A 26,730-nucleotide genomic window follows, 5' to 3' on the forward strand; every position below is an offset into this window, starting at 1 on the left:
ACAGAGGTAGAAAAGGGAAGTTTTCTCTATTTTTTTTCAATGCGAACTGCAAAATATAACTTATATGTGACATGAATATGAGATGTGTTTGTCCTTTATTTTCTTTCTATGTCTTTTTTCTTTTTCTTTCTCTTCTTTCCATGCGGCTTATGTCTTCGTCACTTCATCTCTTTACCCCAGCTGGCTGCATTTACCAGTACCAATACTTTAAAACCTGGGTTTCAATTTCAATACTCTTAAAATATAGCGATGCTCTTTTTTATTTATCTTTTCTTTTTCCTCGGTTTCTTTCCATTTGTATTACTCTCGTCTCGTCTTAAACAATTTACATTTACATTGTGCTATTATTTATTTATGCGACTGGCTGGATGGAATCGAACGGTTCTTTGCATTTTGTACTATTTTGAGTGTCGTGATATTACCTATAAACGGCCATGGCTGGAAAGGTTTGCTTTGGTATGATATTATACTGACCTAGCTGTGTTTCTTCTTCATCAAAATGACTCAGGTTACTGTAGAATATAAGACCCTTCATAGAGATATCTCTTCCGTGGCGCATTACGCACTTTGATAGGCGCAGGAAAGCCACTCCCTTACATAAGCCGGCGTCACTGGGAGCTCGGTGGAGTTTAAAGCTCGCCGACTTTGGCTGAGCCATTCAGGCTGCCGTAATCAACCATCACATCACAAGGGGACCGCAAGACAGCAAAACCACCGCCGATTCCACCTCCTCGACAGGCTACATATACAGGCGGCATACACCGGCTCTGACATAGATATACACGCCCTCTCAACCCCTTCTATTGCGCAATACGCCCGTCAAGAGACCTGCGAGCCTGTGCCTGTGCGGGGTTAGGACCGACAAGACACCCACCACTTAACGCCGCGACTCTGCTTGCGAAGGACAAAGGGATAGGAAACATCCCTTCATCATGTTTCGTGTGCAGCAGAATGCGTTCGATGATGCTGTCGGTATGTATTCCGCGCGCGACTTTGTCTGTCTGTCATGTTTACGGCATAGCTAACCTCTGCTGCCTGTTCTATAGCCAAGGCGACCGATGAGAACCTGACTTCGGAGAATTGGGAATATATCCTTGTACGGTGCCCGGAGTTGATATGGATTCGTGGGAGGGTTTCTTGTTTTGAGAGTTGGGAATATGGCTGACGGGTGATGGGGATAGGATGTCTGCGACAAGGTTTCCTCGGACAGCTCTGGGTAAGAGATGAGTTTACGGGCTAGTATGAGGGATGTTAGCTGACGAGATGGGATGTAGAGCTAAAGATGCCGTTGCTGCTTTGATACGAAGGCTTGCGCACCGAAATGCCAACGTCCAACTCTATACACTGGAGGTATGTCTGTTTCTATATATGGTTGGGCTGGAGTACGTCAACCTTGTACTAAGTCTGGGATCTCTAGCTTGCGAATGCCCTGTCACAAAACTGCGGGCAGAAGGTATACCAGGAGCTGGCCTCTAAAAGCTTCACAGACGCACTTTTACGACTTGCAAATGACAGAGTGGGTTCTTTCCCGTATTCTCGGCGGTGGTCATTTAGCTAACGGATCATCATAGAATACCCATCAACAAGTCAAGGCAAAGATATTAGAACATATCGAGCAATGGACTGAAATGTTTTCTAGTAATCCCGATTTAGGGATCATGGAACAAGCTTATATGAAGCTCAAATCTCAGAGTAGGAATACCGAATTCAACGGATACCCTCAGGCTACTTTCCGAGCTAACTGATAGCAGACCCAAACCTCCAACCTCCTTCGAAACCGACCAAGCGGGAAATAACGGACTTGGATAGACAGAAGGAAGAGGAAGAGCTACAGATGGCACTTGCACTATCGGTCAAGGACAAGCCGGCTACCCAACAACAGCCTCAGAACAGTGAATCTTCCCAGCAAACAGCCACTCCCGGACCATCCACAGCAGCTGCATCTCAGCCCACACCCATTGCGTCCGGTACCACGGCTGCGACCGTATCCCGTGTTCGAGCACTATACGATTTCCAGCCTTCAGAAGCCGGCGAACTTCAATTCCGCAAGGGTGATGTGATCGCCGTTCTAGAATCTGTCTACAAGGACTGGTGGAAAGGTTCTCTTCGAGGACAGACTGGAATTTTCCCTCTAAACTACGTCGAAAAACTCTCGGATCCCACGCAAGAAGAACTTCAAAGGGAAGCACAGATGGAGGCAGAGGTGTTTGCCGAGATAAAGAACGTAGAGAAGCTGCTGGCTCTTCTCAGCACGAGTAATTCAGAGCTTAATGTACAGGAGAATGAGGAAATCACGACACTGTACCATTCTACCCTTGCCATTCGACCTAAGCTAATAGAGCTGATTGGCAAATACTCGAAGAAAAAGGGTATGTTTCCCCGGGAGCCTAACAGTGAAGTTATTTCGGAAACTTTTCATTGGTGACTAATTCGTATAGATGACTTTACGCAATTGAATGAAAAGTTCATCAAAGCACGTCGGGATTATGAGGCTCTGCTCGAAACGTCAATGGCGCATCCTGGTCAGCCACAGTTTGGGCGACCCCCACCCCAGACTGCTTGTGGGTTCCCGCCTCCTGGCGGACAGCAATACCCTCCTGGTCCACACCAGCAGGAGCCACAGCGCTTCTTTACCCCTCGACCGCCACATGGTATGGAGAGCTAAATGTCTATCATAATATTATAACCAAAGTTGTGCTAACTAACTTTATAGGCGCCCAAAACGCACCGCCGTCTAACGACCCTGCCGCATACTATGGTGCAGAACAATCGGGACCGCCATACCCTGCAGCGGCTTCACCAGACAATAGAAAACACACACCAGTTCCTGGCCAACAGGGCGCCCCAGATAGCTACAGCAACCCCGCAACGCAGTACACAATACAGACCAAATTTGATCAACCCCAGGAACTAAGTACATCGGTATACGATTCCCCTCAAGCAGCCGTCAACCCTAACGCACGACACTCCTACCATCCACCAATGCACGAATCTCAACCGTCCATAACCAACCCGCAACACTTCCCCCACCAACAGCAGCCCACAGGCTACCCCCCTCAAGGCACTGCTCCAGACTTCAACCCTCAGACGGCCCCGCCAGTGTCCAACCAACCTTACCCTCCCCAGCCGGTAGACCAACAAGATCCATCACAGCAACAACCACAGCATGCCCCGCCACCAACGCACCAGCCTCCTTCAATCCCACAGTCGACGTCTCCACAACCTCCATATCCGAGCTACCAGGCCCCAGCCCCGTCTGCACCTGGAGCTGGTTCTTACCAAGCCTACCAGCCTCAGCAGCCCGGCGGCCCATCGAACCCTAACGCAAACCCTGCTAGGTACTATCGGTAATGTCTGATTATGCTGTATTTGGCTGCTATCGGTTTCCTTTATCCCCTCGCTCGTTGGTATACCTGGGTAAATCGGGGAATAGTCGTTTGGCTGGTTCTTCAAGATAAGAACGGACTATATTTGCGAGTCAAAAGCGTATATTTCCCGGTTTGACGTGCCGTCTAACATTTTAATTATATCATGCCCTCCGCCACTTCTCTATTATGATTTCTGCATCTCATGTCTTAGGTTAAACGTGTTCGTACACATGTATATCTTTGCTCTGTTGTCGTTAGTTAAAGTCTGGTATACCCGCCAATTTACGAAACTACGTCCTTCATGCTATATCTATGTCTGGTACTCAATCTACGGAGTAGAGGGTGTCGTCCTTGTAAGTGTCGATGACCGTCAACTCCTTTGTATCTGCTTGTTTCTGATTCAGGGGGGCATGGCGTTTTTGCCCGTTAAGGTAAGGCGGTTTATGCCCAGGATAAAACATGTACTTAGTAAGCAAATATACCGGAAAAACCTCAAAAGGGAAGCATATTATTGGTCAAGTTCTATAATCTCCTGATTACCTAAGTAAATCTCAGCCAAGGAGAGCGCCTGGTCTAAATATATAACGTCCATCCGCAGACATCCTCGAACATGCAACAACAGCACTGCGATTATAATTATGGCGGAAGGCTACGTTCCCGTCGACGAAGATGACGGTGACGGCGATAGTACACGCTCATTGCACGTAGCTCAGGACGAAGATACCATCGAGCAAGGTCATGAAGATACCCCCGTTGGCGCATCCGCGCTGATCGGTTCAGGGATTTCGCTCCACCCCGACTACCACCACCGCGGGCCATATTTGAATCGTGGAGATGGTAATGTTCCTTATTCCGGTGAGAGTGATAGTCTTCTAGAACACCACTCACCACTACCGGTAAGGCCAATCATCAAACCCAGTAGAGCCGTTGTTGAGAGGTGTCAGGCATGCGTTGCGTTGCCTGGCTAGTTCTTAACTTCGTACTGATCTCCTCTGACCCTTTATACTAGCAACAACATGGTTGGGCATCTCTATGGTTCGTGAAACAAGTCAAATCATCCCGAATTATTCAGTGTAACCTTGTCGAGTTTCTTATGTGTGGCCGTTTGTATTCAGGCTAGCCTATCAATCGATCGGCGCTATATACGGAGATATCGGTACCAGTCCGTTATATGTCTTTTCTGCAACGTTTTCAACCCAACCGGTATTGATCGATTTGATCGGGGTTTTATCGCTCATCATCTGGGCTCTATTGCTGATTGCAACGGCCAAATATGTTGGGATAGTGCTCTGCGCAAACGATAACGGCGAGGGAGGATCGTTTGCATTACTTTCCATAATTCGGAGACATGTAAGTTCCTTTCTTGGGGAGAGGTTGTGTTCGTGATCATTATATCTAATAGCCCTAACTAGGTGCATCTTGATTGGCGTGATTCAAGAGCGAAACTTGATTCTGAGTGGAAGGATTTAAAATTAGAGTCCGAAGGGAGCTTTAATGCATATGTGAAGAAATGGTTGACCAATAGCCCTATTGCCAAACGCGCGATTACAGTTCTCGCTGTTCTTGGTGTCTGCATGGTCATGTCCGGTATCTATTTAAGCTGCTCAATCACTCTTCGAACACGGCCCAAGATCTGATGCGTTCTATAGATAGCGTCTTAACTCCAGCACAGTCAATCCTTGGTGCTGTTCAAGGTAATTGCTTGATGTGACACTACTTGTATAAGTTGCCAATTCTGATCTCTTGCTAGGTATCAAAATTGCAGCACCAGATACATCCGCGCATACGATTGTGGGCATCACATGTGCCCTGATAATCATCCTATTTGCACTCCAGCCTATAGGAACATCGAAACTTAGCAACTACTTTGCTCCAGTTGTCATGATCTGGCTATTGTGCAACATGTCCTTTGGTCTATTTGTTCGTATTCTCCTTCATTTCCCCTTTCAGCCTTTTCCTTCAGGGGCTAACGAGCGAAGAACCTCGTCTTGTACGATCACACTGTTCTGAAGGCCTTTTCTCCGACATATGCCATTTCGTTTCTACTTCGAAACGGGCTTTCGGGCTGGAGATCTCTAGGAGGCGTTTTGTTAGCATTCACTGGTATGGCATCTTAACTCCAAGCTGATAATATCCCATCTAACCCGTACTAATACTTTATACAGGTGTTGAGGCCTTGTTTGCCGATCTCGGTGCGTTTTCAGCAAAGTACGTTCTCTCCGATCCTTATATTTAATCAAAGGGTCATAGAAGTGTTAACAGATATTAACTCACAGGGCTATTCGAGTATCGTGGCTCTGCTTCGCCCTACCATGCTTGCTTATTATATATAGTGGCCAAGCTGCCTACATCAGTGAACATCTAGATGCCTTTGAGAATCCGCTATTCAAGTCGGTTCCGCTAGGCCTATATTGGCCTACCCTAGTATTATCCATGGTGACATCAATTATTGCGTCGCAGGCAATGCTCACTGGCAGCTTTCAGTTAATATCACAGGCTGTTAGGCTAGGATATCTTCCAAAGCTTACACGAGTGCATACATCAAAACGAATAAGTAGTCAGATATACATACCACTTGCGAACTGGCTAATGATGGCCTGCGCGCTTGCTGTTACCATCGTTTATCAGAATGTAAGGGCTCACCATCTTTAGCCAAACCTGATACATATCTCAACTGACCGCGCTTAGACAACAAGACTCGGCAATGCCTACGGGGTCTGTGTGGTTGGAGTTAGCTTCATCACAACCTGGCTGGTCACGCTTGTCGCCGTTGTCGTTTGGAACGTCCATTTCCTTATTGTGATTCCAATATCGCTCTTCATTGGATTGGCTGATATCCTATTTCTTTCCGCCGCCCTGGCCAAGGTTCCATCAGGAGGATGGTTTACGCTTGTTTTAGCTACCGTGTTGACGACTACCCTCCTGGTATGGAGTTATGGAGAAGGGTCCAAGTGGGCCGCTCGGAAAGACGAGAGAATATCCCAGACAATCATATATCCTAACCAGGATGGTCTACTGATGTTACGCGATGAAAGCGTAGATCAGCATGTTAAAACGATTAAGGGTTAGCCAAAACCCAATATTCCCAGAAGCAAATCCTGTCACTGGAGAAACTAGTTAACTCTTCATAGGAATTGGGGTGTTTCTTATTGACCATGATGCTGGCTCCCCTTCGGTGTTCAAACATTTTGTTCACAAATTCGAGTCGATACATGAGATATCCATCCTCCTTCACGTTAAACGGATCCCTAGATATACGGTTAGTATCTGGAATGCATGTTATACGAATTACATCTAATCATACGTCGGTTTTAGGTGGCCGACGATCGGCGATTTACGTTAAGAGAAACAGGAATCCGGGGGCTATTCCATGTTACTCTACAATACGGCTACGGGGATGTTGTCTCCTGGAGCTCCTTTGAAAGGGATATACTTGCTGAGTTGGGATCTATCGCCCCTCCCGCCGCCGACGACCAAGACGTCGTGTCTCCAACGACGGATTTCTCCCCTGACACCGAGGAATCCTCAATGGTCCCACTTACCAAAAACTCTTCCGCCACGAAATCCATTACATACATAGTTGGAAAGGACAAACTGTACCTCCTTCCAACCTCTAATCTGATCCGACGTATATTTTTATGGGCGTTTATACATTTAAAGAACCGGGAGAAGACAAAACTAGACCACTTGAATGTTCCGGTCGATAGGTTGCTGGAAATTAAGTTCTCAAAGGGCATTTAGACGGCTCTCGGCGCATGGGGCGTACATTATCTGTTATATATATTTGTATAATATTGTCCAATTTTAATGGACCATCTGGTCATATCTCTACCGTCCCATCTGACTTGGCTACTAGGAAATAAAGATTAACATTCAAGCAGAACACATTGAGTTTGAGAAGGAATATGCTGCTCCGGGGCTTAAAAGTTCACAGTTAGAACAAACATCAACACTTCTATCCAGGCTGACGTCATAGGCTGATCTGCCTATTCCACCACTCCACAACATATTTACATGTTCCAGTCTACAACATATATTTACCCCCTATAACACAGAATGTCCCCTCTCAGCAGCGCAAGTAGAGCGGCAACACAAGAATGTGTTGTCACTTCAAAACTACTGATTGGGCTTCCCGAGGGAACACCCCAAATTACATATACCAATATGAAAACGCTGAAAGGCGTTATAGATGCTCGGTGCCGGAAGTGTGCTAAAGACGACTCCCAGAGCCCGTTCCTAGTAGTAACGTCTATACCTTCAATCTTTTTAAAGCATCTTGACTTTGATAGAGGTCGACGATTTACCGCAAATCTACAAGAAAATTTGGCTGTTTTCGAAGTTATGATTTATCCGGCTCACGAAGTTGTGAGCACTGGGCTGGGAACGGAGATATCCATGGACATCTCGAGAATGGGCCTCGATGATGAGATTTTTGCGAGTGGCTCGCCCTCGTTTATTGATGGCAATGGAATCTACGCCCAAGTGCCTGACGCCTCTTTTATGCTGGACGATGACCTAAAATGGAAAAATGGCAGAATCTGGCCCATTCTCACTATCGAAACAGGCCTTTTCGAAAGCGAAAGCAAGTTGGCCATCGACGCTCAGAGATGGCTTGAAGTGGACGGATCTCGAACGAAGGTCGTCATCACGGCCAAACTCGACCGGCAGGCGCCACGAGTAACCTTTCAGCGCTGGGAACACCATCTCCCACCATTCCGTCCCTTCACGCGCCATTTCCATCCAACTGGATCGGTTATGGAGGAGGTTGTTGCGACACACGAGGGGGGGATAACAAGGGTTAATGGAAGCATCACCATACCCTTTGAGAAGGTTCTTAACAGGGCTAGACGTGGGCCCAACGAACGGAACGTGGTGGTGGGTCAGAATGAGCTTGCAAGGTTATGTGAACGAGGATGGAAAGCTCAAGGGTTCATGTAACTAAATACCTGGAGTTCATGTCAAGAAAGCGATTTGGAGAGTAGACAGCATCCTGGATGGGGAGGAATCGAATAGAGGGTATCCGGGCAACTCCTGGGGTTATCCACAACTTATAACATGGAAACTGCAGGCGGGATGAAAGGAAAAATGGCCGAGCAGGGAGAGGAGACGGATGGCTGCAGGACGGAGCAAGAGGCGTGAGGAATGAAGAATAATAAAGGAAGAGAGATAGAAAATGTGTATCCATGGACGCTGATGGTAGAATTGGAAGTGTAGGAGATCACATGTCAAACGGCCCGATAGTGACTAAGCAAGATCTTATCTGCTTACTAAGACATCCTCGGTCCTCGGGATAATTTTCTTCCTTTGATTAAATCAGCGGCCTGTGATTGGTCCACGAGGATCAGTCCACCTCGGCAGAAGACGAAGAGAAGACAACGAGAAGACGACGATGAGGACGAAGAGAAAACGAAGATGAAGCAGCGAGAGAAGGACTCGATGCTGTATGCCGGTTCCTTAGAAGTATACATAGCTAGCAAAGTACTGAGTAGAGTAGAGTAAGTAGTAGTATGGCCTCCTGAATGGTAAGGTCTTGGCACTCATCCTTTACAATAAAATACTTTATTTAATCTGGCCCGAACATTTTGTTATCTCTCTCTCCCAACACCGCATCGAAACCGCTGCAGACCCGAGCGATACCCTCACCGCACCAAACGATCTATAATCCCCATCGTCGATACCATGGCTGCCGACAAGGAATTCACCCTCAAGGAGGTTGCTGCCCACAGCACCAAGAAGGATCTCTACGTGGTCATCCACGAGAAGGTCTACGACTGCTCCTCCTTCATCGACGAGCACCCGTACGTTTCCCCCATATCTCCTTGCTCGTGCCAGTTATACTGCTGGGAATTGGGACGCCTGGTCGTCTGCGTGTTGAACGCTGTGGCATCTGAGCTCTGGATCGCGGGATATGTGTTTCAAACTAGGCAGCTAACAGCTCATCTTCTTTTAGTGGCGGTGAGGAAGTCCTGCTCGATGTCGCCGGTCAAGACTCTACAGAAGCCTTTGAGGACGTCGGACACAGTGATGAAGCCCGTGAGATCCTCGAGGGTATCCTAGTCGGCACCCTCAAGCGCATGGTATGTGTTTTCCCTCTCTGCATGGAAGTCATACTCAGCTTTTGTTACTCACACTCCTATGCAGCCTGGCGACCCAGCCCCAGCCGCCGCTCCTACGACCACCACAACCGCATCCGGCTCCAGCGACTCTACTGGCCTCGGAGTCGGTCTCTACGCAATCGTTCTAATCGGCGCTGCTCTCGCCTACGGTGCATACCAGTACATGGCAACCCAGCAAGCACAGCAGCAGGCATAGATGGATAACATACTCCAAAAAACCCCATTCTTTCTGCCGTTAGGAATCAATATTATATTTAAAGACCGCTTATGATTAAAACCTTGCCGGATCTATGACCCCTTGTTCTCTTGGCCCTAATCGCTTCAACACTTTTTTCTTTCTTTTGAGGCCTGAATTTTGTCGAGAGCCCACCTTAGAATTCGTTTAGTTTATGGGATTGCTGTTCTTCCTTTCCTCTTCTTCCCTTCCCCTTCTCTTCCACTTTTGTCATTTCTTTGCTTCGTTTCGTTTTACATTTTTGCAGAGAACTTCCTCCTCCTAGGAGCCGACTTGTGATACGGGCCTTGAACATTTACTAGCGGACCATCTTTTTAGAGTCAGAGTAGTCCAGACATATCTCTCAGTCAACTTCTCCTTAAAATTGTCATATCTCTACTCGTGACGTTCATCCTGATATCCTCCATATACCCGACACTGCACCGATAGAATAGCGATGGATAGGCTTGGAAGCGAATAGAGCGAGGGGAACGGAGTATTTACTGCCTGCAATCCTTCGTGTCCTACTCCTCCCGAGAGGCCGACGGATCGCATTTCGAGTTCAGCCTCTCCGCTGCCCGTATCCCTGCGTCCTGGCAGCTAATACAGCCCTTGGTATCAGTAGTAGAAGATCCCATTGAACGTACATATCTAGTTATAGACATATCTAGTTATAGACATATCAAGTTATAGACACAAAGAAATGACATTCCTAGGCAGCCATTTGTACGATGTCGTACCCCACGACTATATTTGTTGCTTGACCCCACCAAACTCTCTCTATGCAGATACAAACAACCCACCAACTGCTCTACCCAGCATCCCCCTTGACCCTATATCTATATACGCAGAATGTCTCGCCATCGGGTGAAAAATATCAGTTACGACGATGACGACTTCGACGATGAAGTCGATGCTGACGAGAATGAGCTCTCCCCCGAAGACCGCGAGCAGATGAAACTCCGAACCGTCGAGGTGCAACAGCTATTACGGTCTCTGATACCACCTATCGAAGCTAAGGAAGATGATATCTGGGAGGCTCTTTGGCATTATTACTACGATGTAGACAAGTCTGTCGACTACTTGAAGAGTATGGCTCCGTTTATATGCCCATTCAAGGTGGATGCTGATATCTAAGCTATTTAGAGAAATACCAACCGCAGGAAAAGAAGGAAGCGAAGACAAAGACACCCACTGCTGCTGCAAAAAAGAAGAATACAGCTGGTGAGTTTCTTTTTCTTTCTTCCCTATCCATCGACTTTCGCACCTTGCACGCGGACGCTGGGAGGTATGCGCTTGGCCTCTTTCTTGGACATACCCGCTGATTTGAACGCGGTGCCGATATCCTATTTACGGTGCGTCAACCATTTAACTTGCGCTCCTCCTTGGTGTGGTCTTGAGAATCACATACGAGGCGGACACCTATCTTACATTATACATGAGTCAAAGGCACGGGGAACTAAATAACTAGTTTACTAACTGTTTGTCTTAAATGTAGGATCGCCAGTGTCAAGCTTCCCATTACCTTGTTCGGCACACTTCTGCGCGCACGACTTCTTTAAAGACTCGCCGTGGTTAAATATTCCGCCGCACCGGAAGGCGGATATCCTCATTGAACCGCTGTTTCCTGGACTTGGGCTGCTTGGGGGTTCGTCCTCGGAGAAACCGGGGAAGATGTCGAAACTGGCTGCTCTGGCTGCTGCGCGCAAGAGAAAAGAGAGTGAGAAACAAAAGCCTCAGGGTGACAAGGGAGTGAGTGGATCGTCTCTGGGTACTCCGGAAGAAAATGCCCAGGAGCAAGGGAGTAAGGCTCTCTCATTGCGGGATCGGCTGGCAGGAGTTGGGAGAAGCAGGACGTCTCCTACTTCCAGGCCGATTGGAACCACGATGGGAGGGAGCGGGACGCCAGGTAATGAATCATTACAGACGGCCGATTCTGTGAGAGCAGCTTCAAATGTGCCGGAGAAGGCACAGATACAACACGAAAAGCCTGCACTACCTGAAGTTACTGAACTACTGGCCGCAGACCCGTCTGAGTTTGCGGCAACTATAATTGGGGAAAAGCGAACGCCAAAGGCCACCATACCGTCCAGCGTCCCACCCGACGAATATAACCTGTTCAACTTTGTCGTTCAGGATCTTACTGAAGTTTATAATTTTGCAGAACCCAGCCCCGATGATATCGTTATAGGAGCCCAGAATGCCGCCAAAGGTGTGTTCTCCTTCCCGTGTCTAACTATAGGTATATATCTCTAACAGAGTGCAGAAAAAAAGGCGAAACGGAACGCAAATCAACAGGTAACCGGAAAGGCCCAGGGTGACCTAGCTGGTAGTGTACAACAGCTCTCAGTCGAAACGGTGAAAGTGAAGAGCAAAAATTTGAATGTATTAGAGGAACATCGCAAAGCAAAGAGGAAGAAGGCTGCAAATTTTGTTGTTATTGGTTTGTGGATTCCAAGTAACTAACTAGCTGCCATTCGCGATATGAAAGACTAACTGGTTTACAGGCCATGTTGACGCAGGCAAGAGCACGCTGATGGGAAGGCTGTTATATGACCTTAAAGCTGTTGACCAGCGGACACTAGATAAATACCAGCGTGAAGCTGATAAAATCGGTAAAGGATCATTCGCATTTGCATGGGTTCTAGACCAGGGCGCGGAGGAACGAGCCCGCGGAGTGACGATTGACATTGCATCGAATAACTTTGAAACGAAAGATACGAATTTTACGATATTAGACGCACCTGGACATCGAGATTTCGTGCCTAACATGATTGCTGGCGCCAGCCAGGCTGACTTTGCAGTCCTGGTGGTTGATGCTAGTACGGGGAAATTTGAATCCGGGTTAAAGGGGCAGACGAAGGAACATGCCCTGCTAGTTCGAAGCATGGGTGTACAGAAGATGGTTATTGCGGTAAACAAGATGGACTTGGTGGAATGGAGCAAGGATCGGTTTGATGAGATTGAACAGCAGATATCGTCATTCCTGACAACTGCGGGCTTCCAGGCGAAGAATATATCGTTTGTGCCCTGTTCGGGCCTTCAGGGGGAGAATATTGCGCGGAGATGCGAGGATAAAAAAGCTGGCTGGTATACGGGGAAAACGCTGATTGAGGAACTGGAGACTTCAGAGCCGTTCTCATACGCACTTGATAAGCCACTACGGATGACGATAGGAGACATCTTCAGAGGAGGCATCCAGAACCCGCTCTCGATATCTGGGAGGATCGATGCTGGCCATCTCCAGATGGGAGACCAGCTACTCGTCATGCCAAGTGGGGAGAAGACAGTTGTCAAAAGCCTGGAAGTTGATAGCGAGCCTGTAGACTGGGCTGTGGCGGGGCAGAATGTCGTCCTCCACCTGGCTGACATTGACCCGAAACACCTTAGGATCGGTGACATCGTCTGCAGCCCGATCTCGCCGGCGCAAAACATCACCTCTTTCACAGCCAAGGTCCTCGCCTTTAACCACCTGACGCCGATGCATATCGATGTGCACCGAGGGCGCCTGCATGTTCCTGGCCGTATCACGCAGCTGGTGGCTACGCTGGATAAGGGGTCAGGGAAGGCAACGAAGCGGAGACCCAAGATTGTGGCTCCGGGCAATGTGGCGAGGGTGCTGGTAGAACTCGATCAGTCTATCCCGTTGGAGGCTCCTGCGCGAGTAGTGTTGAGGGCTTCTGGGGACACCGTTGCCGCCGGGCTGCTCGAGTGACCATCCCGATAGATGACACCTTTCATAGCATTATCCATAGCATCAACATCGTCCATCATCCAGCATCAGCATCAGCATCAGCATCCAACATATATATCCTATCTCGAACTGCGCAGCCAATCAGAAGCCGTCAAGTCGTCTAATCGGCCCATTGCTGAGTCATTCATCTTAGTCAGCTATCTCAACCAATGATAATGCGCAGAATAACCTACGCCCCCAGCGATGGCCCGCGCTAAACCGCAACAGGACTAGCGGCGCGTGACTGCTGGAAGAGGCCAACTTGTTCCTTTGCTTCTTGCGGTTCGTTCATAAAGCACAATCCACGGCTTCATCTTCCTCCTTCTCCTCCGTCCACTTCACCAGGAGCCTCGACACTGGCTTTCTTCGGCTGACACTTCTTCTTTTCTTTGCCTGTTCTCTATACCCGCCTGAATTGCTCGAAGCTCAGCTCAGCTCAGGAGTTGACAGAGCTTCCCGGCCCGGTTCATCAGGAGCAAGCTCTTCTGCCACTTTTCACCACCCGGCACCATTCAGTCCTCTACAATTACATCCAAGATGTCCAGACAATCGAGGCGGGGTTCATCCTCGCCCTTTGCGTGGACCACCATCCTCTACCTCCTCTTCGTCTTTGTCGCGCCGTTGGCGTTGCTGGGAACCGCACATGCCGAGGACCAGGCGCCTCTGGAGACTGAGAACCTCAAGAATGGTATGTCTTTTATGACTTGGAATTATGCGGGAAGAACAAGGTCACTAACTGGTATATAGTCATTGGTATCGATTTGGGAACCACATACTCGTATGGCTCTCTTTGATTCTGTTCACTTATACTTCCTGGTGGGCTTCCCTGCTGATTACTTTTATAGCTGTGTTGGTGTTATGAGAAATGGAAAGGTCGAGATTCTCGTCAACGACCAAGGAAACCGAATTACCCCCTCTTATGTCGCTTTTACCGATGAAGAACGATTGGTCGGAGACGCCGCAAAGAACCAGTACGCTGCTAACCCTCAGCGAACCATCTTCGATGTCAAGTAAGTTTTTGCCATAGCTATCAGGTTACTCCATGGAAAAGTGTATGCTGACCGCGTATCAGGCGTCTCATTGGTCGCAAGTACGCCGACAAGGACATCCAGAAGGATATCAAGCATTTCCCCTTCAAGGTCTCCAACGTCAACGGAAAGCCATCGGTCAACGTTGAGGTGAACGGGCAAGCCCGAAAGTTCACCCCCGAGGAGGTCTCCGCCATGGTTTTGGGTAAGATGAAGGACATCGCCGAGAAGTACCTCGGAGAACCTGTTACCCACGCCGTCGTGACCGTCCCCGCCTACTTCAACGACAACCAGAGACAGGCCACCAAGGACGCTGGTATCATCGCCGGTCTCAACGTCATTCGTGTTGTCAACGAGCCTACCGCCGCAGCTATTGCCTACGGTCTTGACATGAAGGGTGATGAGCGCCAGATTATCGTCTACGATCTCGGTGGTGGTACTTTCGATGTCTCTCTCCTGTCCATCGACAAGGGTGCTTTCGAGGTCCTGGCTACTGCTGGTGACACTCACTTGGGTGGTGAAGATTTCGACCAGCGTGTCATCAACCACTTCGTCAAACTCTACAACAAGAAGAACGACGTTGACATCACCAAGAACCTGAAGACCATGGGTAAACTAAAGCGTGAGGTTGAGAAGGCCAAGCGTACTCTCTCTTCCCAGAAGTCTACCCGTATCGAAATCGAATCTTTCCACGATGGCAAGGACTTCTCTGAGACCCTTACCCGTGCTAAGTTCGAAGAATTGAACATGGATCTCTTCAAGAAGACCCTCCGTCCAGTTGAGCAGGTCCTTAAGGATGCCAAGGTCAAGAAGTCCGAAGTTGATGACATCGTCCTCGTTGGTGGTTCCACCCGTATCCCCAAGGTCCAAGAGCTCCTTGAGGAATACTTCGGTGGCAAGAAGGCCAGCAAGCAGATCAACCCCGATGAAGCTGTTGCTTTCGGTGCCGCCGTTCAGGCTGGTGTCCTCTCCGGACAGAAGGGTACTGAGGAACTCGTTCTCATGGACGTCAACCCATTGACCCTTGGTATTGAAACTACCGGTGGAGTCATGACCAAGCTCATTCCTCGTAACACTGTCATCCCAACCCGCAAGTCTCAGATCTTCTCCACCGCCGCTGATAACCAGCCCGTTGTCCTCATCCAAGTTTGTAAGTTTTCCTCAGTTGAATCAACCAATATCAAGAGACGGATGCTAATATAGCTACTACTAGATGAGGGAGAGCGTTCCATGACCAAGGACAACAACTTGTTGGGTAAATTCGAGTTGACCGGAATCCCACCAGCCCCTCGTGGTGTCCCACAAATTGAGGTCTCTTTCGAGCTTGACCCCAACGGTATCCTTAAGGTTACTGCTGGAGACAAGGGAACTGGCAAGGCCGAGTCCATCACCATCACCAACGACAAGGGTCGTCTTTCCCAAGAGGAGATCGACCGCATGGTTGCCGAGGCTGCTGAGTTCGCCGAAGAGGACAAGGCTATGAAGGGCAAGATCGAGGCCCGTAACGCTCTCGAGAACTACGCTTTCACCCTTAAGAACCAGGTCACTGACAAGGAAGGTCTCGGTGGAAAGATTGATGAGGATGACAAGGAAACTGTAAGCACCCGCCTTCCTATACTCCCAACTTCCAACTTCTCAAGCCATACTAACCTACTACTCAACAGCTTATGGAAGCCATCAAGGAAGTCACCGAATGGCTCGACGAGAACTCCGCTACCGCCACTGCCGAAGATTTCGAGGAGCAGAGAGAGAAGCTCTCCAACGTCGCCTACCCAATCACCAGCAAATTGTACGGTGAAGCCGGTGGTGATGCCCCCGCTGACGAAGATGATGATGACACCCCATCTCACGAGGAACTTTAAACGAGCCCCATTGAAATACCCAATATTAAACAAAAAAGAAAGAACACAATGAAGACTTGATGAGGGTGTGACATAGCATCCAGCTATATCACTAATGACGCTGCCTGGCACCATATCTACCACTGGAATTTCCCAGCCCGGCCTTTCAGCAACACTCATAACCCATACACATAGATCCATACATACCTTGAATGAAAGAAATGGAAATCACCAGCCGACTTCGTCTACTTTGATGCTTTTTGTGCTCTCTTTTTACCTTTTCATGCCTACAATTATGTATTATCAAGATGAGTTCAAGAAAAAGGAAGATGTGGTAGTTAATATACAGGAGTTCTTTATTTTCTCAAGCTTGCCCCTCAGTCTGCTTCCGATCCATGTGCTATTTTCGCAACGCCGTAATTTGCACTGCTTATTGATAGATGCATCTCCTGGGCTGTCTCTTAAGGGTGGTTTAATATAGGTATTCGTAATTCATGATAGGGGCCAAAAACATGTGTATAGCTAATTCTTAACTCAATTCATCATTCTGGGGGTATATAGTTAACTGGGATAACATAGCTATTGTCAAGTGTATTCAAAAAAGGGTTGATGGTACAGTGCCAAAGTAACCTATTCTTCCAAGTTACGTGGTAAAAGTTGGGTGCTCCATGGCGAGCTAGTTATAATTTATAATTCGTAAAACATTGTTTCCATATCTTAGCAATCAATCCCCAGTCTCCAACCCTCCAGTCCTCCCGGTGCATGCTTAGGTATATAATCCCGCTCTAAATCATAGAAAAAAAAACCAAAATGCAAAAGAGACAAAAGTGAGAGCCTTAATTAGCTGGAGTCCGCTCGTAGAAAACTAAGTATGCCTGCTCATTATGCAAATTATCAGGGGACGACCGTGAAGAGCTTGGTTGGAAATCCGTTACTCGTTGGTCATCGAATTTACGCCAACATTTGCGAGGCTCATCTCTAACCAAAGAGATATAATGTCCTTCGTTCATTGTTGAGCCTAAATGTCGTACGACGGCGTAAGCGTTATAGATATATGGTGAGGAAGTGGCGAGTTCGGAAGGTGATAGGGAGGATTGTGGTTTGGTGGAGGCGTGTGGTTTTGGGTCGCCGTTGGTGGCATTTGGTAGAGGAGAGACTGGACGGGACGATTGGGAAGGTTGAGGTTGTTGAATCATGAAGGGGGTCATGTCGAGACCGCGAAGCGGGAACGAGACCGGTGTATGGATCTTACGTGCCTGCTGGCGTCTAGAGGCAGAAAATCTCTTGAAGTGAAACACCAAAAATGGAGGAGCCCGAGTGAGGATGATTTGTTTCGCGGCTTCTCGTTCACGTTTACAGTATGGGCATTTCCATACTTCATCGCCACTGAGCATTTCTTCCTGGCAGTAGCTGTTAAGGCATTGGTAGATGTCACCTGTCCCTGTGGTGGGGATTTCGACACTAATGCTATAAAATGCTTCGTAAGTCGTTGATGTCTTGCGGCATGTGGTGCAACGGAGTCGACTGGCGTGTTGCCCAGCAAAAAGGGACGATACGTATGATAGCTCACGGTGACAGTATCGGCCCCATTCGATATTTGACACTTTGTGAATTGGCATTTGTTCTCGGCGCATTTCTTCTGCGAACGTTAGTGGCCGTAACGGCGTTCTCTGCCAGTTTAGATTCAAATCTTCATGTAAGCAATCGACCAACACGTCAAAGAATTCCTTTGCGTCTTGTTGTTGGCTTCCAGCCCACTCGGTATTCAAACGGCCAACGAACTTCCGGAAGGATGTAGGCCGGATGACTTCGACGTCGTTCTTCCATAAAGAGCGAATTAAATTAGCGAATAAACCAGGTAGGACACCCTGAGATCCTTTCCAGTTCTTCTGAACCTGTGAATGGAATCGGTTATCAACGAAGAACTTGGTGAGTTGAACCGTAGCACTTAGGCTCTGTATTATTGAATTCATGTAACATGTTGAGCCCAAGTTGATAAGGCCAGTCCGCGGAAGCCTCAGCCGGTCAATAGGTGACGAGTACAATGCCTGCTTATTTGCAGATGATTGTCGAGCGAGCGGCGGTTGGGTCTGGCCGCGATCAGTGACACCACTATAACTAGGCCTGGGAATAGCAGGCGGTGGCCTAGATGGCGCCGCAACAGCTGCAGCATCATACAATGGGAACTGTACCGCACGTCCAGCGCTCACCATAGACTCTTGAATATCGTTGGGTTCAGGGAATCTCCTGAGGAAGTCCTCATAAGTATGTACGAACGACGCGGCCGGCTCTGGGGTAGAGCCATCAATAGTGTCTGGTTCTTCAGTCAGGTCTCCCTCTTCAGTGACGTAGCTTGTGTCTATTTCCTCGTTCCTAGCCTTTTCAAGCCAAGCCCGTTCCTCTTCAGGATTGAGAGGCTTATAATCACGCAGTCGTCTCTTTTTAACCTCCCAACTTGAATTGGCGCTCACTGTCGGGTTCCTCCTCAGAGGCTGCGCTGAATTTGGTGGTGGTTTCCGAGCACGAACAGAACTTAGTATCGCACTTGTTTGCGAAGTTGCCAGGGACTGCGGGCCGACCAAATTGATCCAGGCATCCAATCCACCAGCTAAAAGGGCTGGCGGGCGGCCATCCTTCAACGGCTTATAGAGATTGAACTCGTATAAAGTATCGTAAAGGGCTCGCAAATGAGGAACCGCGCTTCCTGCGGGCGACCCTATTAGGTAGGTTGGCTCGGTCGTGCTTTGATCATAATAAACAACCAGGTCAAATTCGTTCCGCCTGGAGAATAGAGATTGTTCGGTATCAGGTGAGATTATAAGGCGATCCTCAAGTTCCTCTGCGGATATGTTTTCTTTCAGTGCCACGGGTTCAATGCATATAATGGACTTGGCGTAGATATGACCAGCGTCATATTGGTCCCGTGAGCGAACATCAATAAGGAGAACGTCATATTTTCGAAGATAATCCACTAATTTGCTAGCAGTGATAGTCGACCCAACATAAATCTCTGAAGCTCTATTTCCGGAGTCAGTCTCGGTGCGAGTCCCGTTGGGGGTCTGCGAGCGATAAGGATTATCCGCACTGATGTTGATGCTGCTATTCGAATTGGTAGCTCCTGTGTGCGTCTGTTTGTACACTGTATTACGTATACTGTCGACAGATGTCCTCGGTGGGTTCGGCGTGGGAGCCGAAGGAACGCTCCATATAGGGCTGTAAGCAGGACTTGGATATCTGGGGAGTGATGCATCCACTGCTGGCATGGGGACCTTTGGAGGGATAGTTGGAGCAATGCCAGATAACGGATTCATCTCTCTAGGGCCAAGAGGTTTCGGAGGTGTCATGTGCAGTTGATTTGGATTGACCTGTGACTGTGGGTGTGGTCGATAGGCAGCAGGGTTTCCATTGAGAGTATTTGAGTAGGTAGAGCCGTTTGACCCCTCGCTTGCTATGATGCTAGCTTGCACAATATTTTGCCGCTGGTTCCTCAGATTCGCAAATCTCTGCGCAAGCGGATCCTGTGCAGCTGCTTCACCCGCAGGCCTACTGCCTACTAGGCCGCGCGAGATTTGATGGTCGGTTCTGGGGGTTAACGACTGTCTTTGAAAGCTGGTCGGGCTTGGCATGCGAAGGGGTGCCGCAGGTGCAGTTGAGGTTGAACGAGAATGTCCTGCAGCGCTGTTACTCGCCATTATTTTTCGCTTTATGTCTTCCATGGTTTTATGTTGGGAATCAACAAGCTTGAAGCCGTTAGCTATGTAGTCTTACAATGAAATGGCAATAGCATAGGGCAATGCACACCGTGATTAACCTAGAGAACTGGTCTGCCCACCTTGGGTGGTTCTGCTTCATATATGTAAAATCGGCATGGCGAGGGATCATGTTGACCGTGATATCTGAGGCGCGGAGATAGTTAACGAGGGCAGAATCGTATTTACCTCTCTGAGCGAGGGTTTTGGCTTTGTTGATGGCATCTTCGGAGATATGTAGGAGTTCGTTCAACTAGACGAGGACGAGCTGTCAGCACAATCTTGAAGTTTCTAACTTGTAAGCTGGAATGGATAGTAAGCATCATACCGAAGGATCTTCACCCAAGTTCAAGCAAGCTGCCATATTCTGCAATTCCTTCATCGAGGGATATGGGGGTTTGCCCGCACCCGGGTTGTGAGCTCCATCTCCGTTCCTCCAAGGCGGTTCCGCCGGTTCCGCCATCTGGTACCCAGATCAGAGCAGCGTAAGCGTCAGATATGCCTAGTTATCTCATGCGCCGGACCCGGAATCCTCCTCTTTTCGCTGTTGGAAATGCCGTGCTGTGGCTGTCGGACCGTCATAAGACACGCCCCTCTATCCGATGGATGGTGGCCGATCGGGCTGACGTGAACGAGAGTCTGATCGTGTCGTCCCCCGTAGACCGCCAAAGGACCTGTATCCTAGACTATCCGCATCTCCAGAGCGCGGATCAAGAGCTTCTCGTCCGTGTCTTTTCGTCAGTCTGCGCATACATACGTAAAGTCCGCGCTTGGGATGTCATAATTCCACCTCACGTGACCATATAACCTCCGCCATCACATGACGTCTTTTGGCTGCGATGCTAAACCAGGCACTCAACGTTTAGTTCCGCGCAGCGAGCGACGAGGCGAATGCGAAAAAGGCCGGCGAAGGGCTGTTTGATCCTTTTATTCTTCTGCCTGAGCTCGGAGCGACGTTTAGCGCGGCGACTGTTGCCTGTATTTTGTGCTCCGGCTGTCCGCACTTATCTACAACCTCAAGCTCCCTCACAGTGTCGTCATCATGGCGAGCTGGTTTACATCTTCGTCGCCGCTGGACGACCAGGTCGAGAAAGCTACATCGTCTAGCTTGTAAGTGCTTTAACCCGGTGACCCTTGCGTGTTGTTGACAGATGCTAACCTTTGCCAGAGAGGATATCGCTTTGAACCTGGAGATTTCCGACCTGATTCGATCGAAAACAGTGCAGCCGAAGGAGGCTATGAAAGTCCTGAAGCGCAGACTAGAGACCAAGAACCCCAACGTCCAGCTCGCAACCCTCAAGGTATTGTCCGGCTACATATTATCATGGTGTCCAACGGGTGATAATAGTTCGTCTTTCTAACCAGAGCTCCTTTGCATAGTTGACCGATACTTGCGTGAAGAATGGCGGCCGGCACTTCCTCGTCGAGATCGCATCGCGAGAGTTCATGGATAACCTCGTATCGTTGCTCAAAACCGAAGGCCCCAATGCTCTGAACCACGAAGTTAAGACCAAAATGCTAGAACTTATACAGAACTGGGCAATGGCCGCTCAGTCCCGGAACGACCTTTCTTACATCACTGAGACGTATCGGAAACTACAAAATGACGGATATCACTTTCCACCAAAAACTGAAATAGCGAGCACGATGCTTGATAGCGATGCTGTAAGTGGTCCTTGTCATGAGGTGCTAGGAATACTTCATTTTTTTTAGTGAAATAGGGAGCTAATTATGTCTGGATAGCCCCCGGAGTGGATCGACTCAGACGTATGTATGCGATGTCGCACGGCTTTTACATTTACCAACCGCAAACACCACTGTCGCAATTGTGGCAACGTGTTTGATTCTCAGTGTTCAAGCAAGACCATCCCCCTACCGCATCTTGGGATAATTCAGCCCGTTCGGGTGGACGATGGTTGCTATGCGAAGCTTACCTCAAAGCCCACCAACGCAGCCGCACGGTCGTTTCATACTTCAGCCAACCCACCTCCAATATCTTCAAATAAACCCCGCATGGAGCCTCGTAGTGCTTATGCGGAGAACGATTTTGATGAAGACTTGAAACGAGCGTTGCAAATGAGTCTTGAAGATGCAAAAGGACAACACTCTACTGGCTACGTTCCACAAACCAAACCATCATACTCTGCTCCAAAGGTGCAAGTTAGCGCCCCCAAAAATGATGAAGAGGAAGATCCGGATCTCAAAGCAGCTATTGAAGCATCGTTGAGGGACATGGAGGAGCAGAAGCGGAAGCATACTGCCGCCCTGAAAAACTCTACGTCTAGCGATAGAGCAGTAACCAGTAAAACTGCTACGATAACGCCGAAAAAGGATTACGAGTTGACGCCGGTAGAAGCTGAGAATATAAACCTGTTGGCTACTCTGGTTGATCGGCTCCAGCACCAACCCCCAGGCACCATCCTCCGAGAACCCCAAATCCAGGAATTATATGAAAGCATCGGCGCTCTACGACCGAAACTTGCCCGGACGTATGGTGAAACTATGAGTAAATATGGTATGCTTTTTTCTTTTTTTTTTTTTTTTTTAATTCTACGATATATTTGTCAGAAGCTAACTGTTATAGATACTCTCCTTGACCTTCATGCTAAACTATCCACTGTCGTACGATATTATGACCGGATGTTAGAAGAGCGATTATCAAATACATATTCACGCCAAACCTTGAATGCGTATGATAGTGTTCGACCTCAGTCAACTTCAAACGTCTATCCTCCGATGCCCCAGCAAAACACAGGCGGCCGTGAAGGGGCAGAAAGCTTCTACCTTGGGACCGGAGCACCTGAACCCCACTCAACAGCATACACTCAATATCCAAATAACCATTCCCAACCACCACCAGAGCATGCCTATGAGTATCAGGGGCCTGGGCCGTCAAGCGCACCTAATTTTGACCGCAGAGCCTCTACCCATAGTAGCCTGCATTCCCAAACCAGGCAATCTGGAGGATACTCCAGGCCACCACCCCAGAATGCCCAGCCCGATTATCCAAGGCTGAATGACACCCATGATCCGAGCAACGTCCCAACACCAAACCAACAGTATCAATACTCTTACCCCCCGCCGATGCAGCAAAACCACCAACCCCAGCCGACAGTTTCTCATACTCCCCATGATCCTTCATACCCTTCCCACCCAGGAGCAGAGGCTGTATCACCATCCCATGCTGCAGCCCAGCCTTACCCACCTCCGCAGTTCCCACCAACACAGCCCCCATCCCAACCTGGACACCCCTACCAATCTTTCCAGGGCCCGGTAAGCCCTCCATCCCACCCTGCCACGACGGAGTTTGACCACAGCCAGCACTATTATCAGCAGCCACCACCCGCAACCACTCAACAACCTATCTACCCAGCTCCATCCCCAATGAACGGCCAACACCCCAGCCATAACACCATGTCTCCCGCCCTCCAGCCACCACTCCAGCAGCAGCAAACACACCCAAAGCCGGTTGTCGAGGAAAGCCTGATCGAACTTTGACCTGGGAACGACTACCTGCTCTGACTATATATCTTATGTTTTATCTAATATGCATCCCGAGTATCTTCCAAGCATATCTTTTCCTCATATCTAGAAGACTGTAACTTGTAACTGTTTTGATGACTATTTTCCGGCTTTCTCGGCAGGGCTTTTGTACTCTAAGGTATTCAATAGAGACCAGATATTGTAATGCAGCATATCATCCTTTCCCTTCCTCCCTTTCTTTTCTCTTACTCCTTTTCTTCTCCTCCTGCCCATATAATTACATAAGCACGTCCTTGAATTAAACTATTGACACGTGACCCTCTTACCGCCTTTTAAATGCCAAGACGTCATTTTGCCTAGATGTCTTACATAAGCACTGGCCCAAAATGGACACACCCGAAGAAAGCGCAACGGCGATTCTGATATCACGAAGAACAACTTCCAGCCCGCAACTTCAATCGTTCAGCTTTCACGACGCCGACAGACACACCCGATCACCGATAGCAAGGGTTGCTGTGCCCCGGTGACTCGCTCGTTTCACACGGATTCATGGCATTTGAACACTCGCCAGCTCGCCAATCATCCAGCTGGCATTGCTGCCCAACGACAGGTCGCTTCGTGTACAGATCACTTTCTGTCCAATTGGTCATTTGCGCTTCAACCTGCCGCTGAGATTTGATCCAATTGCAGTTCTGCCCCCTGCGTACTTCATATTCAGTCAACTTTATTCTCTACCGGACACGATCGACCTGTGCACCCCCCTCCCTGACGGCTTTCCTAGATACTGTCCTATCCCGAGAGCTCTCCCCCTCCAGTGTGGATCAGTGCGGCGCATTCCCCGGCCAGCAAACAGCCGTCAAAAATGCCGTCGGGTCGCAGCAGCGCGCCGCAAGTTAAGCGCTCAGTCTCCTCGCCTCAAACGCCGTCCCCTCATAACGAGCACATACCTACGTCTCCCAACCTGCTCGCCCAGCCGCATAAATCGGCGGCTGCTCATAAAGCTCATAGGCCACACGTGGTGGGAGCGCAACGCGCGCATGGCCGTAACATGTCGCAGATGAACCTGAACAAACTGCAGAGGCTGGCTGTTGCACATAACGTCACAGGCGACCTCCACGGAGGACAAGAAGCGCCAGCAACGGGCCGGCGACAGCATATGCGGAAGAAATCCGCGCCGTCGTCCCCTGCAACGAGTCCGAAGACAGGCCACCACGTTCGGTGGAATGGCTCTGCGGTTGCCTTGGGCGGCGTCTCCTCTAACCCTTCTATGAGAAAGAATCTCTCCACGCCAGTCCTGAAACGAGAAGGCTCAGCCGGCAATATTGTTAAAAAGGGGCATCTCTTGGGTGAACTCACCAAGATTGAAAAGCCCGAAGAAAAGAAGACTGTCGGCTTTGAACTTGCCGGCTCAGACGAGGAGGAAGATGATGAATGGGAAGACCATAGCTCACCATCGACAGCCAGCACGAGGCGGAATTCGCTAGTATCCGGAGGAAAGGTCGGCAACGGCGACGGAGCCCAACAGAGCACATTGACATTCACCAAGTCTCCACTAGTTCAGCAAAACAATGCAGCAGATATGAAGCCAGAACCAAAAGAAGAGACGACGCCATCAGCAGAGGCGCGCACTGGTCCTACTACATCTAACGACGCGCCGGTTCAACCAGCCGAACAGCAGAATGATGTAACCCAACGACTTCTCTATCGCCAGCACTCAGGAATGGTACCTCCTGCAATATCCTCTATTTCAGCCACCGCGACCCAGGCGCCGCCAGAACGAAGCTCCAGAGTATCGTCTTTCGCCAATTTATCGAGCCTAGGCGGGATAAACCAACCTGACTCGCGTGCCACCGATAGAGAGGAGCCCCAAAGATTCAGCCCTAATACTACCTCTTCGTCGACCGAGGCAGGAGTCTCCCGTTTCCTGATTAACCACGCGAATGGGAGTCAACCTGGCGGCCGGTCCGAGTCGGACTTCTCTACCCCTTCCTCCTTTCTCCCTCACTATCAACCGCGCACTCCCCCTTCTCCGGAAGCAGCAATCTCCAAAGCGCTCAAATCACCAACATCTCGTCGTCGCCCGGCAGAACCGCATTCCCGTACCCAACAAAAACTTTGGCTCCAAAGAACAGCGACACTCTCAACCTCGCCATCCGAGTCCTCGATCGGGCCTATGGCGCCTGCTATAGCTGCTCCAGTAAATGACCCAAATACCGCCCATCCACGACTTGTCAACGATCCCCATCGTGCTCCCGCTACTTCAGGTGGGTTCGCAGGCGGACCTTCGACGGAGGGCGAGTCTAAGAGGACAAAGAAGGTGTATGAGCGGTTCACAGCGGAATTTTCGGTCATGCATCGTTTCCGAACTCCAGTCGTGGATAGTCTGAATCGGATCTACGATATGACCAAACCACCACAGGGGCAGGATGGAGCATCACAACCAAGCACCTCTACCCCGGGCCTATTGAACGCTGGTGAAAACCATAACGAGTCTTCGCAAACACGTAATGGCAGCCATACGCCGAATAATCCGTCAAAACAAGGGAAGCATGGCTCAGTCCGATTCCAAAACCAAGGCGACATGGTCAATATAGTGGATGCTGGCCAGCAGGAACAACAGGGTCGACAACAGTCCAATCGTGATGATATTGATAGTAGCGGCTATAACGAGGATTCGGACGATCTTAACGATGATGCACCCCCTCACGAAAGCAATGGCAATATTTCGCATGCTGCAAATAACGGCTATCAGCTTACTGAAGAAGAGCTGCTAGTGCGGCGTATGTGGAATAGCCGCGAGGTCGCTGTCCCAGGCGATTAACAGACGCCTTGACGCCTTCTTTATTATGCATTGTGGTTGGAATAGTCAATTTGTTTCTTATTAATTTCTACTTCTTGAGATTTCAATTAGCCCGTTTGTTGCGTGGCCCTAGCCATTGCCTTTTTCCTTGGAGGGATTATTTGTGTATATAAGTTTTGACTTTGTACTCTCTCTGTAAAGCTGAATTAATTCTCGGCCTCAGCCTCTTTGTATAGCACGACGTCTAATTGCTTGGGGCCCAGGATTTCTAGCCTCCCCCTAGAGATAGCAAAGCTTTCTATAGTGGAGTTAAGTGGATATCGATTGGCCTGTTTATTCATAGCCCAAGCACCAGTTTTATTTTTAAATATTAGTCTAACTAGCTTGTTAATCTTGAT

At 49.0% G+C, this 26,730-nt stretch overlaps 9 protein-coding genes across 9 annotated transcripts; 8 read left to right on the forward strand and 1 right to left on the reverse strand.

Moving 5' to 3' along the window:
* Nucleotides 1–932: 932 nt before the first annotated feature.
* Nucleotides 933–3,351, forward strand: GIQ15_01831 (class E vacuolar protein-sorting machinery protein hse1; the record flags this gene model as incomplete). The annotated part of the gene is made up of 9 exons (XM_033549248.1): nucleotides 933–972; nucleotides 1,047–1,096; nucleotides 1,182–1,216; nucleotides 1,275–1,350; nucleotides 1,418–1,516; nucleotides 1,572–1,692; nucleotides 1,752–2,369; nucleotides 2,439–2,651; nucleotides 2,714–3,351. The coding sequence occupies 9 exons, from the start codon at nucleotides 933–935 to the stop codon at nucleotides 3,349–3,351; spliced, it is 1,890 nt and encodes a 629-aa protein (XP_033410199.1).
* A 2,606-nt stretch (nucleotides 3,352–5,957) lies between these two features.
* GIQ15_01832 (uncharacterized protein) lies at nucleotides 5,958–7,109 on the forward strand (the record flags this gene model as incomplete). The annotated part of the gene is made up of 4 exons (XM_033549249.1): nucleotides 5,958–5,999; nucleotides 6,057–6,432; nucleotides 6,500–6,627; nucleotides 6,684–7,109. The coding sequence occupies 4 exons, from the start codon at nucleotides 5,958–5,960 to the stop codon at nucleotides 7,107–7,109; spliced, it is 972 nt and encodes a 323-aa protein (XP_033410200.1).
* Nucleotides 7,110–7,424: 315 nt separating this feature from the next.
* On the forward strand, nucleotides 7,425–8,306 carry GIQ15_01833 (uncharacterized protein; the record flags this gene model as incomplete). Its single annotated transcript, XM_033549250.1, has 1 exon — nucleotides 7,425–8,306. The coding sequence occupies one exon, from the start codon at nucleotides 7,425–7,427 to the stop codon at nucleotides 8,304–8,306; it is 882 nt and encodes a 293-aa protein (XP_033410201.1).
* Nucleotides 8,307–9,047: 741 nt separating this feature from the next.
* GIQ15_01834 (Cytochrome b5) lies at nucleotides 9,048–9,680 on the forward strand (the record flags this gene model as incomplete). The annotated part of the gene is made up of 3 exons (XM_033549251.1): nucleotides 9,048–9,166; nucleotides 9,319–9,445; nucleotides 9,510–9,680. 3 exons carry the CDS (start codon nucleotides 9,048–9,050, stop codon nucleotides 9,678–9,680), a joined length of 417 nt encoding a protein of 138 aa, XP_033410202.1.
* Nucleotides 9,681–10,550: 870 nt separating this feature from the next.
* Nucleotides 10,551–13,413, forward strand: GIQ15_01835 (translation elongation factor Tu; the record flags this gene model as incomplete). Its single annotated transcript, XM_033549252.1, has 6 exons — nucleotides 10,551–10,788; nucleotides 10,845–10,922; nucleotides 11,197–11,910; nucleotides 11,965–12,141; nucleotides 12,206–12,313; nucleotides 12,875–13,413. 6 exons carry the CDS (start codon nucleotides 10,551–10,553, stop codon nucleotides 13,411–13,413), a joined length of 1,854 nt encoding a protein of 617 aa, XP_033410203.1.
* Nucleotides 13,414–13,968: 555 nt separating this feature from the next.
* GIQ15_01836 (glucose-regulated protein) lies at nucleotides 13,969–16,321 on the forward strand (the record flags this gene model as incomplete). Its single annotated transcript, XM_033549253.1, has 6 exons — nucleotides 13,969–14,119; nucleotides 14,179–14,209; nucleotides 14,277–14,441; nucleotides 14,504–15,609; nucleotides 15,673–16,055; nucleotides 16,124–16,321. 6 exons carry the CDS (start codon nucleotides 13,969–13,971, stop codon nucleotides 16,319–16,321), a joined length of 2,034 nt encoding a protein of 677 aa, XP_033410204.1.
* Nucleotides 16,322–17,136: 815 nt separating this feature from the next.
* On the reverse strand, nucleotides 17,137–20,512 carry GIQ15_01837 (ubiquitin carboxyl-terminal hydrolase 2; the record flags this gene model as incomplete). The annotated part of the gene is made up of 3 exons (XM_033549254.1): nucleotides 17,137–20,040; nucleotides 20,102–20,302; nucleotides 20,378–20,512. The coding sequence occupies 3 exons, from the start codon at nucleotides 20,510–20,512 to the stop codon at nucleotides 17,137–17,139; spliced, it is 3,240 nt and encodes a 1,079-aa protein (XP_033410205.1).
* Nucleotides 20,513–21,091: 579 nt separating this feature from the next.
* Nucleotides 21,092–23,547, forward strand: GIQ15_01838 (vacuolar protein sorting-associated protein 27; the record flags this gene model as incomplete). The annotated part of the gene is made up of 6 exons (XM_033549255.1): nucleotides 21,092–21,159; nucleotides 21,218–21,350; nucleotides 21,430–21,714; nucleotides 21,793–21,816; nucleotides 21,901–22,564; nucleotides 22,634–23,547. The coding sequence occupies 6 exons, from the start codon at nucleotides 21,092–21,094 to the stop codon at nucleotides 23,545–23,547; spliced, it is 2,088 nt and encodes a 695-aa protein (XP_033410206.1).
* Nucleotides 23,548–24,394: 847 nt separating this feature from the next.
* Nucleotides 24,395–26,353, forward strand: GIQ15_01839 (uncharacterized protein; the record flags this gene model as incomplete). The annotated part of the gene is made up of 1 exon (XM_033549256.1): nucleotides 24,395–26,353. One exon carries the CDS (start codon nucleotides 24,395–24,397, stop codon nucleotides 26,351–26,353), a length of 1,959 nt encoding a protein of 652 aa, XP_033410207.1.
* Nucleotides 26,354–26,730: the final 377 nt, after the last annotated feature.

The sequence above is a fragment of the Arthroderma uncinatum genome (assembly GCF_011692745.1).
Source record: "Arthroderma uncinatum strain CBS 119779 chromosome Unknown scaffold1, whole genome shotgun sequence".
Classification (NCBI taxonomy): Eukaryota; Fungi; Ascomycota; class Eurotiomycetes; order Onygenales; family Arthrodermataceae; genus Arthroderma; species Arthroderma uncinatum.